Source organism: Tachypleus tridentatus, chromosome 13 (genome assembly GCF_004210375.1).
Source record: "Tachypleus tridentatus isolate NWPU-2018 chromosome 13, ASM421037v1, whole genome shotgun sequence".
NCBI lineage: Eukaryota > Metazoa > Arthropoda > Merostomata > Xiphosura > Limulidae > Tachypleus > Tachypleus tridentatus.
The window spans coordinates 94,400,866-94,421,153 of NC_134837.1; the positions used below are offsets into that span (position 1 = coordinate 94,400,866).

Consider the following 20,288-nt stretch of genomic DNA (forward strand, 5'->3'; position numbering starts at 1 on the left):
TTTGATGGAACTATCATTTATGGAAATGTATGTACCATGAAAATAGCAAAAGGTAATTCCATGTGAATAATAAGTAACTGACTGTATGTAACAGGTTTTTCTTTCAATTTTATCTTTAGTGGAAAAAGAAAAGAAATCTGTAAGATATAGTCATTAAATAGTTCATTCACTGTATAATAATGAATAATGAATTAACCAGAATATTTTATTCTTCATACACTTAAATTAATTGAGATTACTTTATGATTTATTAAAAATAAGTCAAAAACCCTCAAAACATTTTATGCACATCACTATTATAGTAGTAGAAGACAAAGTAATAATAGTTTTTTATCATGATGTGCTAAAGAGTAGCAAAGCCCCAGTCACAATCAGTGGAACACGGAGCTGTGTGTTGAAAATCTGTTGAGCTCTGGTTTGAAAAGCAGATGCAATGATGAGCAAAGAAGGAAAATAGTGACAAACAAAATCATTGGTTACACAACTAGAAGAATTGCTATTAACTATCAGGTTTCTTCAAATGATGTGGTCAGTTTCTGTCTGATTTCAGAACTGTGAAGTCTAATCATTATATCTCATCATATACTACATCTAGTATAAATTTCTCCAAAATTAGATGAATCCAACAATTTTTATGGACAATCCCTGCCACCAAGATGCTTCTAGTTGAAGAGATCATGTGTTTAATACATGCATGTTATAAATACATACTTGCTCTTGAAAAAAAGAGGTAATGTTCCAGTATTTAAATCTTTCTGCAAATATTTGCTTTTTGTATGATTAACTAAAATATGTCATTCCAATTGAACTTCATTTCCACATGTATATAACTGAGGTTATCTGGAGTGATGGCTGAAGAGCTGCATGAAGTTTTCTTCAAAATTAAAAAAAAATTAACACCAACATTTTTGTCCAGCAATAAAAAAATTGGTACAAGTATTCTTTTTCTTAGTGGTGTGAATGTGAAGAGAAAAGTTCAATGTGCACACTTTTATATAGTTTGGTTATTAAAAATTTAAAATTGTTTTCAAAATAATCTTTATTTCACCATTATTCGACACTGAGGAAGCAATTCATGAAGTAGGAAGGTGCCTGTGGTACTGTCTTTCATGCAAAAGAAATTTTTTTGTCTTTGTTTTGTCACATCATTTTTACAATTGCATTTTATATTAACTAGCTAACAAGGTTTTCTTTCTTATTTTAATGCATATGTAATTTTGTTGCATTTCCTATTATTGCAGTTCTGCTAAAAACATGAGCAATATACTGACCACCTTATATACGTTGCATCAATAATGATTCGGTTTAACAATAAATGAGTTATGGCAAACGTTTCTCCTGGATGTTGATGAGGTTTTTGAATTAATTCGGCTCAATAGTTTACTTTATAAATTGATATATTTTATGTAAGTGAATTAATAATTCATTATATACTATATCTATATTTTATATATAGATATAGTATATAATAGGAATATAATTAATGTAAACAACAATCTCTTTGATAAGCTCATACATGCATCTCTCAGGTTTTAAATATTTCCAAAATGTAAAAGCTGGCCAAAACTAAGTGTTCTGTGGAAAATGGACAGCAATAAAAAACTATATAAATAACTATTCTTCTGAAACAATTTTACAAACTTATAACATCTTTATTAGATTAGTTTTTTTAATAAGCTTCTTGTTATCAGTATAATGTTATAATTATGTCTTTAAATTGTAATTTAGATCTATATGTATGCTCAAGTTTCACAAAAATAAATTTTATTAACCTCACTGTTTATGTTGGTCTTTATTGCTATTGCTAAATGTTTATTCTTTTCATCTAAATAACTTAATTATTATAAGTTTTGGGGTTTAAAGTATTCAAATATAACTAAAATTTAAAACTTAACTGAATAGATATAGTACATAATAGTTTGTTTTTCTTCCATATGATAGAAATGTATAATATAGGTATACTTATACCTAAAAATTAAAGATTAAAAGCTTACATAATAATGCACATTAAATTATAAACATAATCTATATTATGATTAATAATTTTAATCAAACAAATGTTTTTTTTTTATATTTTGCTTATATCTCTGCATTTAGATGCACTTCCTGGTATGGATGTCATCTCCAATTTGTCTTCTGGCACTTGCAAAGTAATTAACAAGTCTTAATTTAGCTTCTATGCACATTGGTAGTTATCAAAGTCAACACTCCACTATCTTTTAGTCTTTTTACAGAAGGCCATTCAGTATGATATTATGATAGCTATCAAATCATAGCTCACTACCACCCACCAACCAACTTGTATGTTACTTTAATCATATTACAGGATTTAATTATCACTTTTCTAACACACCTATAATCCAAAAGAGCAAATAATAAGTTTTTGGAACTAATGAGCTGCAAGTGATGGAACCTAGGATCAACGTTTCATCATGTTAACCACTGGCTATACACTGTACTTCTGCTTCCTCTTCATAATTAGACATCTTTCCACAGAATACTTGTGGGGTATAAATTAGAGTCACCAAAAGAGAAAAAATGCAACTTGTGAAAACAATATTTTCACAAATATTTGATATATTGTGTTAAAGTATAGCTAATACACTACAGTTATAATATTGAAGTGGTTGCTAATTTCAGATATTGCTTTTTTGTAGGGTGATAAAGGTTTTCGTGGTCCTACTGGATTAAATGGAATAAATGTAAGTTTGTTTTTTAACTATAATTGTGTAAATTTTTATATTGAGATTGTATTCAACAATGTTTACACTTTTATATTCAAGTAGATTTGAAGAAATGCCATTATGATTGTGAAAATTAACTTTTGAGTTAAATATGACTTTAGAGTTGTACAATTCTTTTAAGGACTTGAATTATAATATTACTTGAATCAGAAGTTATGAAGAATTGTGTTGAATAAAACAAACAAGTAACTTGTAAGTTAATGATGCCAGTTCTGTCTAACAAACTGACTAAATATACGTAGTCATAAATTAATAATAAGAAAAGTAAAACCTGTAGTATTAAAATACAATGAATAATTAGCTTTATATCTTCATTGTAAATGATTTTTTCATTCATAGTCTTTAATAATATTTTTCAAGATTTGACCAGTTTAAGAAACTTAAATCTGTCACATGTAGATATACTATATTTTGTTAACTCTCTATTAATGTAGAATTTTTACAACAGTTTTTTTATTTATTCAGGTTATGTGTGTTTTTCACATAACATACTGATAAAGAAAGTTCTTAAGCTTATTTTATTTTAATTGTCCATTTTTCTGTATTAATCACCTAAAATATCACTTTTTTCTTTCTGTGGGAATGGTTCCTGCAAAGGTGTACAATTTATAAGTGTAGCCATTGGCCTAGTGATATCTAGTCATTAATACCTTCTTGATGGTTGAAGATGGAATGGCTAAGGGTCATGAGAGTGACACAAGTCATGTTTTGTCAGTGTGGAAGAGATTTATAGATATTTGATAAATGTAGAGGGAATACACAGTTTACTTCAGTTAGAGATACTTCTATGGGAAAGACAACTGTCACACACACAGTTCTTTGTGATTGTTAATAAAGATTACTTCTTTGTGTGTTTGATAGTGTATGCATTTTTTTTTCTGCAAGCACAACTGACTCCAGTAACGTTTTTCAAATTTATCTAATGATATATTTTCTGTTATTCAGCAGATCCTATCTTGTCATTCTTGGGGAAAATTACTTCAACATGAGGTTATCACAGATATTTATAAAATACCAAATAATCTTCATGAATATAAAAATTGATAATAAAGGAAAACTGTAAAATGAAAGTAGTTTGTCATTAGACAAAATATAAGAAACCATTAATTTGCTCTTAGTATCTACATATACTAATACAACAAATATAAATATTCTTATAAATGTTGTAATGTCATTTATACAATGAAAAATCTATTTTCCTTGGTAATTTTAATTGGGAAACCAATTTCTCATAAAACAGAAAAAAAACATTTGAAACTATTAGAAAATTTAGATTTGAGTATCATATGATAAAAAATTAAAATGTTACTTTGGAAGTTCACAAAAGTTGATACAAAGATCAATTATCCAACATAAGTGATCTCATATTCCAAAGTTTTGATCACAAAAACAGATATTTACACTTACAGCCAACCATGGTGCATTACTGTTTACTTGAGTCCAGTATACAATTTTTTTTTACTTTCATGTATATCAGATATTTTATTGATTTTCAACTTAATAACTAGAAATGGTTGGGTAAACCTCAAATAGAATTTGAAGGGAAACAAGGGCCTTTAAATTTTGTTTTGAAAATGATTTCTATGGACAAATTGATATTAAATGTCTACCCGTCAACATAAGTTTTTGAACACAAAAAACAAAACACTTTTAGAGTTGATCTTACACTAAAATCTGAAATTAGATAATAAAACTGTTGTATATGCTCTGAGCCTTAGAAATATAAACTTTTATGGAGTTGTACTGGCTGTCATCCATATGGTGTTTTATGATACAGTAGTCTAGATACTTCGGAAAGTTGGTGATGAAAAGAATGATTGCCTACCAGTTAGTCAAGGTATAAGACGATTATGGCAAAGGCACAGATTGAAGATTTAAGATCATGCAATTTCTAGTATAAGAGTAATAATGTCTTTTACAACCATTTGTTACTTCATTGTTTCATCTGTACGTTCTTCACTGGACTTATCCACAATGAAGTCTTCTTAATTTGATTACACAGATTCAAAATTTCAGATTATGTGATTGCTAATCTGTCAGAAGTGCAGCCAGGTGTATAGATTATAAAAGGGTCATAACTGCTAAGTTTAAACCGTGACCTGCTCTAAAATCACTTCTAGAGACAGTATGCTAAAACTATACTTTCATTAAACAACATTTGTGTGGGCATTCCATGTAATCACACTTTGTATAGCCCATAGAAGAGGATGCATCTCTAACACCTGTGAACTTCTTGTCCTTCATGCTTCATTGGATTACTGCTCAACCAGTACCTATTGTTAAGCTTCCTCTGTTATATGTGTCAGACAGTGGATAATATGGTTTACTTTTCAACTCGGTTGCTTTCCTACAAACTTATGCTCATTAACTAATGTAAACCTTAAGCACTCCACATATTGTTGTGAATGTTGTGGGATGTCCATTTTAGGGAAAGAATGAAATAGCACACTTACAGGTATCAGAATTTCCTACCAGAACATGTACATTGACAGCAAACAGGTTATAGGTCTCTGCTCAATTGCTGTGTACACCATGACATACAATAAGTGTTAATCCCAACCAAAATACACTTAATGCTTTACATTACTTGTTCTCGTAAGATATCACATCAGGACTTATAGGACAATGTCACATCTTCATCACACTTTATACTTAGAGAACAATTGGCTGCTGTCCAATACTCTTGTTACACTTAAGGTGCATAAAGCTTTTTGATGGCAACAAATATGTCACTTCACTTCATTTAGCCTCTGAGATTGGACCAACAATTTAAAAACTATTCTCTTCAAAAGAAATCCAATTTCTTCTGAAGTTCACTTAGTTTTGGGCCATCTCTTTCATGGGCATAACACACCACAGTATTCATACTAGTTCCAAACGTTTGAACTTGAATGTCTCCAGTAGCATAGCTTGTGAATGTTAGCACAAGGGCAAGTAACAATATGCTGTGCAAATTCTAGAGAATCTCTTGCATTAGAGCTGTGGGGACCACAAGTCATTAGATAATTACAGTGGGACTGTATACTTATATGTGCTTCTGATTGTATAAGTGTCATAGGTTACCTGCATCTATGTTGGCTAAGCTCTTCCTTTTTGCAAGGTAGGGAGTATCCATGATGAATCAGAAACCTTCATTTGCTCTACCCAGTGTTAACTGTAACATTCATCAACTGTTGAAATCTCCAACTGTATGACTTGACATTTCCAGAGCAAAAGTGGATTCAACACCTAATCAGTATCCAAGATTAAGATATTCAGTGAATGTACAGGATTTTACCATGTGGTGATATAATCAATCCTTGTTCCCATGTGGCAGAAAATGACAGAGTCATATTTTTTACACCATTGTTTTCCAATGTACTTTTATATCTTCCACATTTTGAAGCTCATTAATCATGTCTTCAGAGTATGTTTCATTGGGATGGTGAACTTCCTTCCATACACATGGTGTCTGTAATATTTTTTGAAGGCTAAAGTTTCAATCAGATCTTTCTTCATCATATATTATCTGTGATCAGAAGGCATATGACTCTTTTATGCAATTTCATGTTCTGCTTCATTATTTAACTGTTATAATAATGCTCTGTCTCCATTATCACTGGTGCCATTATCTGACAGAAATTCATTGTCTTGTCATAGATAAGCCAGCATTGAAGCTCCTAATAAAGCAAGCTTTGGGAATAGGAATGCTTATTCATATTATTTGTTCTCTTCAATGTATGGCTAAATTTTAATGAGAGTAGGCATTGGTACTACTGTCTATAGTAAAAGGAGCTTTAGCCTTGGAATCATCATTCACTTACAACATCCCAGCATTCACATCCCATATTTAAAGTGTTAAACTAATGAAAATTTTCCAATAAATCCAAATATTCATCTGCTCATGGCAAGTGAAAGGCATCAATATGGTTACTGACTTATTTAATCTAAAATGAACATAGTTCCTTCCTTTTTTCTGAAAAATCACTACTGGAGATGCACAAACACTCCCCAAAGATTCTGTGATCCTGTCCTTTAATACCTGCTATATTTCAGTAGTTGTTATGTCCCTAGTAACACAGAAACGTTGGTGTGACTATTGCTTCATTGAACATCCATAGCCTGTTTTTCTGTAGTAGTGCATTGCCATTGTTTGGCCCAATTACCATCTGATTTCATAAATGCACATTCATCCAACAAGTCACTGAGTTGCTTTTGCTGCTTTGGATCCAGATTGTTTGCACAGTCCTTAAGCAACAATCTCAGATATGTTGGTAGCTGAGTACTTACAAGTGTGGTGTGATATATGTGACCTTAGCATTACCATTCACATGGACTTTTATATACTTAATTTAATTACAGTACAGATTCCAGCATAAAGCTGGATAACTGATTACCAATTATTATGAAACAGCACTGAGACTTCATCTATACTTGGACAGTGCTTTCTGTTTTCTTATACAATCAAAACAACTTCATTTATGATTGTGCTCTATTTTAAGCACATTAAATGACACTGACACACTGTAGCTCATCCATTCTAAACCAGTGAACAACACCTGTGTATAAGTGTACTTTAGTTCCATTTGCTACATACACTTATACATTCCACTTTTCTTGGGCTCAGTCTAATAGATATTGATATATAGTTGATATCTAATGGAACATTGGTTGCACCTGTTGCAATGTTGCACAGGTGAAATTGTTAAATAATTTCTACAGTAAGACCATATTAAGGATACTATTGCAAGAACCAAGGTTAGAGATGACTAACTTTCCTGTGTTCAGTATTTCCTGTATATAGCTGGAGTTTTCTCTCCACTCATGTCTAGTCTGTTGCCAATTACCAGAATAAAATTGGCATCCACTTTCTCTCCACTCATGTCTAGTCTGTTGCCAATTACCAGAATAAAATTGGCATCCACTGCCAGTTTGGCTATTTTACTTGAAAGGCCTGATATACCTGAGACTTACCAGCATTCTGGCCACCAAGAACTGATCTCTCTCTCTTGTATACTTAAAGGTATTTATCAAGCTCCACAAAAACCCCAAGAGAGTTTGGCTGACCAACAAGCCTTTCAGTATATATTGTCTACCATGTGATGCACAAGTCAGTGACCAGGATTAACTTTGCTCTACTAGCTTTCTGGAGTTGCAGCAGAAGTATTCATCACTTGTTGTTAGCTGTCTTGGACATGCTGGGCAATAATTTTATCTACTTTGTTGGTGGGCAAAGTACAGGTACTTCATTTCCAAGTAACTGAAAATACTACATACACCCAAAATATATACTTTGTTCCTTTCTATCAAAATTACAACTGGGTGGAAGCATTTTTGGCATAATTTGCTGCAATAAAACCATGGGAAGACTGGAATAATCATGTTTATACAATGAAAGCACAGTGCATTGATATTTGTATAGCTACTCAACTTGATGAGATAGAGATACTTGGATTTAAATATTTTGTCTGGGGTATAGGTAGCCATAGCAACTGCTGTTAGAGGCTTCTTTCTCATATGACCAGTTAGAAATTACTGCTTCATAACTTGTCCTGATAAAAATTATATAAGGGTAATAATGTCTTTTACAACCATTTGATACCTCAATTTTTCATCTAGAAGTACTTCAGTGGACTTATCTATGAAGAAGTCTTCTTAATTACAATGCTACAATCCAAGGTTTGATTCCCTGTGGTGGACACAGCAGATAATCCAAGTGGCTTTGCTCTAACAAAAACAAGTCTTCTCAATTTCTGAAAACCATCAGATGGTATGCTTTACTGTACAGACTGAGCACATTGAACATGTAAACAGCTAGATTCTTAGAGGCATACCTCTTCTGAGCTTTCCTTGAACTTAAGGTGATGGATTGCTTAGTTTTCAACAAAATCAAACTGATGTTGGATAATGATATATTCCAGTCTTCCAATTGTGCCTCTTTTAAGTGCTTAATTAAGTCCAGGGCTGGATCATCTAAACTGTGGATTATGCATTGTCCCATCTCTCCATTCCCAGTTTGCAGAAAATATTACTACTTGTGGATTTGTAAAGTTATCTCTTTAACATAAAAATACTGTTTTTAAAACAACTAAATGCAGTTCAGATTTTAGCCAAAGCTATGACTTCAGTAAATGGCAAATCCATGAAATATAAATTACTTAAAATGTCATCAATCTATGAATATTTCTTACCATTTTGATGTGACAAAAGTAAAGAAATGTAATAAAATTGTGACATAAGAAAAAAAAAAAGGTAAGAATAAAGTGTAATATTAATTTATATTGCTACTAAGAATTATGAAACGTATGACTGACTGAACCAATCAGGAGGTAGTGGTATAATTAGTGAACAGTGAGAGCACCTGGTACCTATTAAGAGTGATCAAGTATTTCTTTTATTTGCATGAGTCCTCTCTGTAAGAGATAATTGTTCTGAATTTCTAGTTTATTCTCAGAATTTTTTGATCATTCATATAGATTTTGTTTGAAAAATGCTTTGGAAGTTGTTTTAGCTAATTTGTTAACTTTTAAGTCACTTATGCATTTTCATTCTATATATTTTTCAGGTTGCTTTTTAGTTTCTATATACATTTTACACAAATATCTTATGGGTTTCTCTTTTGCACAAATCTAGGGATACCCAGGTCAACCAGGAATTAAAGGAATGAAAGGTGATATGGGATATCCTGGCTCAATTGTAAGAAACTGTTTTATTGCTTTTATTCACTATATGTGGATTTTAAACTTCTATGGTATTTTTAAATTTTGTAAAAATATCTCAAGTTCCACTAAAATATTCATAGATGAACCACCATTTGCATAATGCAAGATAAGCTGTTATAAAATCAGAACAAATGTCTGTATTATTAAGTGTTTTAAAAAAACATTAAATTTCTTGATTTTTCATTAAATGTAGAATTGCATGTGATGTTATTTTTTTGTATTAAGTATAGTTTTTCATATAGTTTTAATACTTATACATGCTATAATTATGTACATAATTAAAGTATAAAAAGTGCAAATACATAAGAGTTGTCTTTGTCAAATTTTCTGAGAAAAGATATTTCATGGTGTTTTAGTATCATATGTTTGTTATGAAGGGTGAAAGAGGAAAGAAAGGATTTGTTGGTGAATTTGGACAAAAGGGCCCAAAAGGTGAACCTGGAATTGATGGAATAAATGGGATAATTGGCCCAAAGGTAATAAACTGTGTTTTTAATGTACATTAAAATAAGATATTTAGTATTGAATGACAATTTTGAAAAATAAACTTCTTGCATAACATAATTTAATATAAATCTCACTGACATCAGATCAGAGAGTATTAAAGAAACTACTAACTATATATATACTGAATCAGGTGTAGAAGACATAAGTAATTTAAAATAAGTATTTCTTTCCAATTAACCTTGTTTTGGAATTGCAGAACAATATACATTTGCTATTGCTTCAAAAATTTAAATTGATCATGTATTATTGCAGTGCATTTAGAAAGTGTACTAGATTTTTACTTTTTCTAAGATGTTGAAGACTGGCTTTTCTTACATCTGTATTACAGAACAGTTGTTTATCCTATGTTAATAATGTGAAATCTATCCAAGATACAGAGTGTTAGATTATAGCTGTGTTAGCTAATGTTGGAAAACATTTAATACAATTTATGTGAAATATTAGTAGGTGAAGTGTGTTAATTTCAGTTTTAAACACAAAATCAGTTCCAGTGTGCAACACTTATTTTGACGTGTTAGTGACTGTAATGAGTATAATGAGTAACTGGTTACATAGACAGTTACACATGGTTTTGTGTAAAAAATTGGTGCTTACTGAACAAAAAGAAAATAGTTTAATATAGAAATACTTTTAGCCAATGTTTACCCATATATAACTCAAAAGTTTCTCTGAAGCATGTGTAAAGAAACTCACTGTTCATTGATTGGCTTACAGATGTCTGTTCTTAAAACTGTATCCCTTCTAATACTGTCTCATGGCTATTGAATCATTATTTATAAACTAAAAACAAGGAACTCATGCTCAGTGAAAATAATCTTCAATTAAAAAATAAAAGAATACAGAATTTTTATACTGTTATGATGTCAATAAAACACATAGATTCAAGAAGTCTTGGTACAAAATAATAAAAACCATATAACCTGAGCACTTTTGAAAGGTTATTTTTTTAAAATGCTTAGGTTATACGATTTTTGTCACTTTATACAACATTTTTTATACATAATGGCAATATTTTTCTTCCATTGTGTTTTTATTTCAAATTGTAGTTGTGCACATAACTTTAGAACAAACATCTGAGTTGGTTTCAGAAACAAATCTTAAAAAAGCTTAGCTTTAGGAGTTCAACTTTTTAACCTTCTCATCAAACTAAAATATAATACAAAAAATCTATTTGAAAACCAAGGCAAGAAGACAAGATTATTACACCTGACACTCTAAATTTTATCCTTAAAAGGTCCTTGTTCTTAACAGGTGCAAAATCAGAGTTACAATCTAACTTCTCAAGAGCCTGATTCAAGTCCCACAAATAAATTATGTGTTTTGAAATATTGTTATTTATATACATAACCCTGAATCTTTACCCATTTAAGATTTTTAACAGGACATACATACACACACATTCCCATACCAGTCAAAAACTATTACAATTATGTTGCAATTTCTTAATAGATTTTTTTTGTTACTAGCAATTGATGCAAAGCCAAACAAATTATACTTAATTTAGACAAGCGTACATTACCTTCTCTAAAAGTATATCACCACTAACCAGATATCTTCATGTTAAACCAATTTAAAAAAGGACCTCCATGTGAAGCAAAATTATTTAGAATTGAAATAAAAATAAAAATGTTGGCTATGTAATTAGAATACTATTAATAAAGTAGTAATAGAGTTATTATTTGTGATGACAAGAAACTCACTTGAAGTAAAAATGTATTTCAGTCTTCTTAGGTCTCCTTCAGGTTTATCTGAAAATGACCTAAGAAGGAGGTAATGTTGTTCTGTACTTTATTTTAATTAAAGTTTTAAAACCAATACTAGCTGTCCTGAAAATACAATGATGTTATTATTACTGTATTAATTTTAAATGTACTTTTAGCACTACTTGCAGTCAGATGTTTATGCACTTTTTATGTTTAAATTATATATTAAATTCCAAGACTCGGCTATTATAATAACAGTAAAAACACTTCCTTAAACCTGTAATTAATATGCTACTGCACAAGGAAGCAAAATACTATTCTGCTGAAGAAAGCTTAGACATATTATGGAACTTGATCACATGAAAATCTATCAAGAATATTAAAATATTATGAACTTCATAGTTAGTGTTTCTGAATAATGTTTTGTACATGTGATTATAGTTTGTTAATAAATAATGTTTTTATGTATTTGTATTAAAGAAAGAACTGCTAATTAGAGTGGAAAAGTTTCTTTTTATCATGTGCATGAGGTACACTGGAATTCTTTTTCACTGCAGGGCTTACCAGGTTTTAAAGGATGGCCTGGAAGTCCTGGTCCCCAAGGTCCTCCGGTAAGTATTTCTAAAATATAAATTAATTTTTCAAGGGGTATAATTAAAAAATAATAATAAATAATTGAATACTTTATTTATGTGTTTGCTGGTATGATTTATTTTTGTGGTACACAATGTTCTTACCTTTGAACTCTATTGTTATAAATGTGCCTTTTTAGCATATTTTTAGAATTGACACAGGAATGATGTTTAGAAGAAAATTTGGTACAAGATTAGATTATTGTATTCCTATGGGAAAATGACAATGAAAAAAAAGAGATAGAATGCTATAGTCTATTTTTTTTAGTGTGGATGTTCATAAAAGTGACCTGGAAGACCTGTTCTTCAAGGTCCTCCAGTAAGTACTTGTGAAATATGTAATCAATTAATAATATATACATATATATTTAATATACTTTTCACAATCAAATTAACTGTATTTATTTCATTATACTTTTATATCTTGGGGATTTTGTTTTTTATCATATGAAATTAAAACAACATATTTATGTTTATTGTCACAAAATCCAAAGCTTATTTTCTTGCATAACTGAAAGCTCAAGTACAATTTGTGTGGTTAATTTGTATGTATATCTGAGGTTTAGGTATTTTGAAAATAGTATGATGGTTTATAATTTTGATTATTTTTTTCATGTAAAATTTGTTTTTTAACTTATAAAAATTATTTGCTTTTTTCTTTTTTACAAAATATCCAGCTAGGGAAATTTAATGTACAACATTTGTGTGTACATACCCCAGCAGAATATCTGTGGACATGCAGTGCTAGAAACTTGGTTTTGATACCCTGGGTGGGCAGAGAAAAGATAGCCCATTGTGTAGCTTTGTTCTTATAACTTCAAACAAATTATTCTATATTGTACTTGTTAACTACACATTTGTCTGAAATATGTATCATAGTATAAATAGCTTACATTATGTTATATATTTTTAGAATAACATCAGAGTATGTAACTTAAAGAGTCTGCTGGTAAAAGTTATTCATGATTTCTGTTTTTTTTTTTTTAGCAAATAGAATTGATGTGTTTAAGTAGGCAGTGTTTAATGTCACTGTTAAAGGCCATAACGTATCTTTCATAAATGATAATACCTTCAACATGATAAAGATTTATGAATACACCAAGTGCAAGGTGTAATCTTAAAAATTTCATATGTAATTATTGGTATAACAGAAGTAGAATTGAAAAATAATCTTTTAAACCATTTTAAATAACCACATTTTTACCAACTTTTTTCCAAACAGTGCTGGAAGAAAACTATCTGTGTAAGAAATACAGTTATAGTTTTGGTAGTGTCAGATTAATCTGATTTGTTCAAAGCATATTATATAAGTGTACTTTATAACAGAAGGAATTGTGGAATAAATTATGAAATAAATCTGAATCTTACTAGACTAATTGAGTTCAGGCAAAGAAATAAATAGGCTGGACATGAAGTATTATATCAGATGAAATCATTTTTATTTCATGTCAAAGACAAAAACACAGTGGTGTACTTGTAATATAATACTGGAGAGTTGCCTTCTAATGGACTCATGAATTTATTAAGTAGCTTACATTCTTCAAGATTTCTTCCTGTCAATCATCTTGCTTCATATTCTGTTTTTATTGTTTAAACTAATGTTTCTTGTTTAATGTAAAAAATTGGATGTTCTCAAAAGAAGTAGATCCACTTGTATGCTGATAATTTTCATTCACCATATGAGAGGATGTTACCTCTGTGTGTCATCAGTTCTTCTAGTAAGAGATGTTGTCATCAACCTTGCACAACATGCAGCAATGAAGCAGTATACCTGTTGGCAGAGAACAATAAAGGGAAAATAGAAACAGCCAGGACAAAGTCAACTTCATACTTTTCTGGCAAAAACTTCATCGAGTCAGAATAAACAAAACAGAATTAAATAGTATTTCTAGTGAACCATAAATACCTGTACTGACCAACTTGAGTTGATTATTTTAGATTATGAGTTAAACATTTGTCAAACCTTGTTTCTGAAAAACTGTGGAGCAACTAAGTTAAATAGACTGAACCGTTGGAGGCATAAGTTATAGATAATCAGATTTGGTAGTGATGTTATATTTAAAACATAAAATTATGCCACTCAATTTTAATATAATTCTAAGCTTATTTTTAGTGTATTGCACTATAGTTTGTTTGTTTTGTTTTTTGAATTTCGCACAAAGCTACTCAAGGGCTATCTGTGCTAGCCGTCCCTAATTTAGCAGTGTAAGACTAGAGGGAAGGCAGCTAGTCACCACCACCCACTGCCAACTCTTGGGCTACACTTTTATCAATGAATAGTGGGATTGATGTTACGTTATAATGCCCCCACGGCTGGAAGGGAGAGCATGTTTAGCGCAATGGGGATGCAAACCTGCGACCCTCAGATTACGAGTCGCATGCCTTAACATGCTTGGCCATGCCGGGCCTGCATTATAGTACTTTTACTCTTGTTTAGTTTAAAAGAAAATCTTAAGGAAATATTTTTATTTTCATCAGGGCCCACCAGGGCAAATAATAACAGATGGAGATCCAGTTCCTGGCCCACCTGGGCCTCAAGGTCCAATTGGCTTCCGAGGACCTCAAGGAATTCCAGGTTAATAGATTTTGATCCATTCCATCAAAATATCAGATTTGTGATTTAAAATCTATATTTTCCTATATCTGTTTGAATCAAATAAACTTTTATCTTTTAAGCTAAATTCTTTGTATTTAAACTAAATGCATCTTTATGTAGAAAGCAAATACAGATATTGTGAATTTTGTTGCTTGTATACACAAGTTTTTATATGAATGGTAGAAGTATGTTAAAAACATTTATGCCCACACATATACATATGTGTGTGTTTCTTATTTGTAGTGATATTTTATCTTAAAAATGTACATTTTTGTAAGAATGGGTTTTATTATAAGTAACCAAGGTAATACCCATAAATGTTCACAACCAAAGAATGTTTGGCATACCAGTTCTTATTTTTAAATTATCAAAGTAGGAGTACTGCTTTGTTAACTGTTTGTGAATATTGTAATCTCCTGTAGTGAAACTAAACATTTCACTGCATTAATATTTAAGGTAAGCCTGGAAGAGATGGATATATAGGAATGAAAGGAAGGCAAGGTAAACCAGGACCTCCAGGACGGAAAGGTGAAGAAGGCCCTCCAGGATGTAGCCAGAAAGGAGATTCTGGAGAAGATGGTATTAAAGTCATAATAATATGAATCAGAAACATTTATAGTATATTTTAAACTTTTAAACCTAGTTTAATTACTACTATACTGACCATTGCAATAACAATGATATAATCACACAACTTAGAGATATTTTATAGTTTTATAATTACATAATACTTGACAATTTTTGCAAGTTTTGTGAGTACCTATTGCATCATATTCCAGTAGAGCAGGATATAAGCTTGTTCACGATTGCATACAATTAAAGGGAATATATATACATAACTTAAATAGCCAGTTGTATTTCACATTTCTTAGAATTAAAATTAATTTTAAAGAAGTACTCATTAAAATACTGAAAGCCTTGTTAAATTTGAACTTATATTTTCAATAAAACATTATACTTTCCATGTGAGTTATTGCCCACATCACAATGGCTTTTATGTAAGCTCTGCTTTACTGCAATAAGCCAGATTTGTTTGAATACTATAATTGTCATGAAGGTTTAGTTGTGGTGATGTTAGACGGAACTTATTTCAGATGTAAGTGCTTGTTTGAAATTCATTTTAATTCTAAAAGCATACAATTCATGCAGATTTACTTCTGAAATACTGAAAGTCAGGAAGTTGGAACTGACAAACCACAAATGCAGGGTAGAAAAATAAGCTAAACTATATAAACAGTAGATAGGCAAAGTTAGAGTAGAATCCAGAATGAGAAACAAATTTGTAAAACTGGAGTCCAGGAAGAATGAGGGGAGTGGATTAGTCTTATACAAAAAAGACTGAACCTTCAAGACATAGAAAGTAGGGATTCTTCTCAAAAGGGTATCTCTTGGTCATGACTTCCTAATTGATAGTGGCACAGGGATTATTTATTTTTAGAGCACTAATAGAGTATAGCACTGGAAGGTCCAACAGCTGTACATGGGTGGTGTCATAAACAGATGTCCTGTGTGTGCAGTAGAAGATTCTTGAGGGAGCAGCCCAAACACGTACTATTAAATTACTTACTCATGACAAGCCTTGTCAACTTGTAACATGACCTTCAAGTTGTATACAGACCAGGAAGCTAATGTCATCAAATATGATGAGATTTAACCTGACATCTGCATCTAATTTGGTTGAAAATGTTATATGAAATAAGATGGTTTGGGTAGTTCTTTGTTATTAAACACAACTTTAAAATCAGCCCTCTCCACAAGTCATGGGTATCTAAATCAAATTATTAGCAGTAAGTCCCTGGGCACCACTGAACTAAAAGAAGCAAAACAAGAGGGATCAGCTGTGCAAATCAGTTTATTAACATGGATGGAGAAAAATCCATGAAGTGACAGTTATCATAAAATATAAACAACTAATAATGTTTATATTTTAAAATTAAACATCTATTGCAGCAAAAGTCTCAGATAGAGGTTTTCATTTAAATATAAATGTAAAACGTTCTTATAAAAACGAATGCATAAAAGAAATATCAATTGAAAAATGTTTCCATCTCAAATTACCCAAGAAAATATCTTTAAAAAAAAAAGAGAGTATTGACTAAACCAGTTGTGAGGATACAAAGGAGAAACTGGGCAAGTAAAGATCAGATTTAATTTCCATTGAAAACATAATAGTAACAACAGGGTATTTAACCTCTGTGACAATAGAAAGTAGCTGAGAGTACAGCTCTGTATCCTGCAGTAAAAACAGACATGCCTCAGTCATGAAAGAGATACATGGAAAAGTGAAGCAAACTATGGATGAAAGGTAGAAAAAAATCAATTTTACAAACACCAACTTCAAAAAAAAGGCCAACAAAACAGGTATACCACTAAAGAGTTACATCTACAAGAATGAGATAACATTCAAGCTATCCAAGAGGATAATCTAGCTTCATTAACCAAGGGCTACACAATAGTCAACTGTGAAACTAGAAGCAACAAACGTTACTGAAGAAAATATAGGAGGAAGAATGAAATAGAATTTCTCTTAGATTGAAAAGAGAAATGTAAACTGTGGTGGGGCATGTCAACTTAGAAAAGAACTGGGCTGCCGGGTGAATTGGTTCTACCTCTATAGGTTATCTCTTCTAAATGAGGAAAGTGTCAAAATTGTCACAAATGTATTAAGCAGGGACAACTGAACCCTTTTTGGAACATTTCACAAAATAACAGCTCACAAAAAAAGATGTGAATGTAGTCGCAGAAAAACACGAAACCACAGCAAATAAATATTATGAGAAAGTTCCTTGTAGCCTCTTGATTTATGTCATCATAGTCAACTGTTCTATGAGTACAAAAATATGGTGACAGGATAATTAATAAGGGCAGGACAATTTGACATGCATGTACAAAAAACCTATATTTTTATACCTATGAATGTAAGAATGGCATATTGAAGAAGACTACAGACCTTAAAAATTTTGTTCCCTTAATTCATAAGAAATGCTAACTATAAAGAAGTCATCATTTCCAAATCACAGAGGATGCATTTGACAAATGGAAAAATATGTACTTATGAAACTTGTAGAAACCCTAAGTTGATAGATGAGTAGTTAAAGAGGGAGTGATAAGACAGAATTTCAGATGAACAACGTATTGAGCAGATAGCAACTCATGAAAAATTCGTGTAGCTTTGCATAAAATTCAAAAATAAACAACCTTAATAAGTCGTTAGAAATAACATTGTAACAGTATTAATGTTAAAAAAAATTTTAACTTAGGAAAGTCGAAAGCATATAAGATGTACAGAAACATATAAACCATGAGAAAGATGGATAATTGTAGTGTTGTAAGTAAACAGTGTATATGGTGTGCTAATTCATAAAGGAAACTTGGAACTTTTGAGTCCTATTTTGTTTATAATATGCATTCAAACTCAACAAGATAAGATTTTTAATATTTTGCAGGTAAGTCTGCTTGTTTTAAATAAGTAAAATAGTGTTGTGTTAATACCAACTTAAACTTGACATGGACAAGCCTTATACAATTAATCAAAACAGTTATTGAAATTGCATTTTTCTCAAACATATGTATACTCATTAGATTTTAAAGAACCATCTCAAATCTGTAAGAAAGTCATCTGTCTGTCTTTAAATGTGTATTTTTTTTGTAATTATTATCTATTATAAATTAACACTGTGAATTTTACCATATCGTCATTTGGAATAGACTCTTGTGTTCCTGAGTTAGTAACTTTTTTAAATATGAATACATTGCTATGTTTGATAATATATGTGATGATTAAACCTCTAAAAGGTTTTCATACATAATTAAAAAATAATAATTTCAAATGCTGCTGTGTTCAAATAAAGTCATACAAAAAAAATAAAATATAGACAGCAAATGGCACATTATAAAATAAATAACTGAAACTACTTCAGCATGAACACTAGTGGTTTAAGGTATGTTTTTTTCCCTCACCACAAAGTCTCATTGTGAGTCAGCTGTAAGTTTACAGATTTACACTATTTAAAAACAGGGATTTGATTCTCCACTGTGGAGAGTGTACAGATAGCCCATTCTGTAGTTTTGTATGAAGAAAATAGCACCAACATCTCCAAAACAAATGGGATTAATACTTAATGACATTTGTTGTTCATAAACAAAATCTTCAAGTCTGGAATAGAAGAATAGTCTGTGGATAATCACATTGTAACAACCCATGTGAAGAAATTTATAAACAAAATATTCAATTATTAATTTACTTTCTCTGAGGCACATTCAAATTCACAACTTTTAACAGTATTATTTGTGTAAAGTTTTTATAAGATGAAACAATTTTTTATAAAGCATTGTACAATACAAACCATAATTAAAGGGTGTGTTAGATATAGTTATCATATTTCAATGTGACCTGAAGGCTTAAAAATTTGGTTTCACTCTTGCCTTTAGCAAGTTTATTGTGCTTAGGAAGAATAAATGCCTTAAGTATACTCAATAGGTAACATCAGTAGTGGGAAAAACAAGATGTATATTTTTATTTATTGTATATTTACTTTAAGACATTAATAGTTTTACCAGGTGTAAATTCAATAAAACTTGTCTTTTTTTTTCTTGTGTACAAAATATAAATGAGCTAAAAATAAATTTCTGATGCACTTGTTCATTGCATTATATTTGTTTTTAGGTTTATAGTATTATTTATATGTTAAGTTCAGTCAAATAATTAAAAATTAATTTCTCTTGTATATATATGTCACTGGAAAACTAATTTTAACATTTAATTTCAAAAAGACACTTTCATACAATGATATATTTGGTTTTAGTTGTCATAGGTGGATCAGCTATTTTCATTTCAATAAGGATTTATTGTTTCTATGTTATTGCAAAACTGTTTTTCTTTCTGTTGTAATTGGCTTCTATTTAATTCTTTAAAATCACGTTAAACTTTAGTGCAGTGGTTACAGAAACATTTTCCTCAAATTTCACGAGAACTGAACATATTCTTTCTTGATCATTTACAGATTGGGTTTCCTCAAAGTTGTAAAATAATAGAAAGTTATAGAAATTAAAATTGATAAGAAAATGTCATTAAAACTGAGGGAATTTGACTGTTGGGCAGGAAAATTAATTTTTTTGTTGTTACAGAATATGAAATGTCAATCCAGAAGTGAAGAACATAATTTAAATTTTAAGATAATTTATAAACACATACAAAAATAAAACATCAGTAAATGCTCTCCATCTGATGCAGTTATCACTTTAAAAACAAGTCCAAATATCTTCTGATGTACAACTTAGGCTAGTGCAGCATTTTATAATGCTGAAAGTGGTTGGTGATTTTAAGAATACTAAGCTATACACTGAAAGTTTATCTCACTAGACTGAAAAATTTTTCACTGTACTTCAAGGGAAACTTTGGTAAT

The 20,288-nt window shown here is 30.5% G+C and overlaps 1 protein-coding gene across 1 annotated transcript in view; it reads left to right on the forward strand.

Annotated features, from left to right (window-relative positions):
- Nucleotides 1–20,288, forward strand: part of LOC143236631 (uncharacterized) — a 202,202-nt gene that overhangs the window by 93,230 nt on the left and 88,684 nt on the right. The window contains exons 11-16 of the mRNA XM_076474973.1: nucleotides 2,658–2,702; nucleotides 9,357–9,419; nucleotides 9,823–9,921; nucleotides 12,213–12,266; nucleotides 14,766–14,862; nucleotides 15,340–15,462. Of these exons, the coding sequence (XP_076331088.1) occupies nucleotides 2,658–2,702; nucleotides 9,357–9,419; nucleotides 9,823–9,921; nucleotides 12,213–12,266; nucleotides 14,766–14,862; nucleotides 15,340–15,462 (481 nt within the window). The remainder of the gene's footprint in view (nucleotides 1–2,657; nucleotides 2,703–9,356; nucleotides 9,420–9,822; nucleotides 9,922–12,212; nucleotides 12,267–14,765; nucleotides 14,863–15,339; nucleotides 15,463–20,288) is intronic.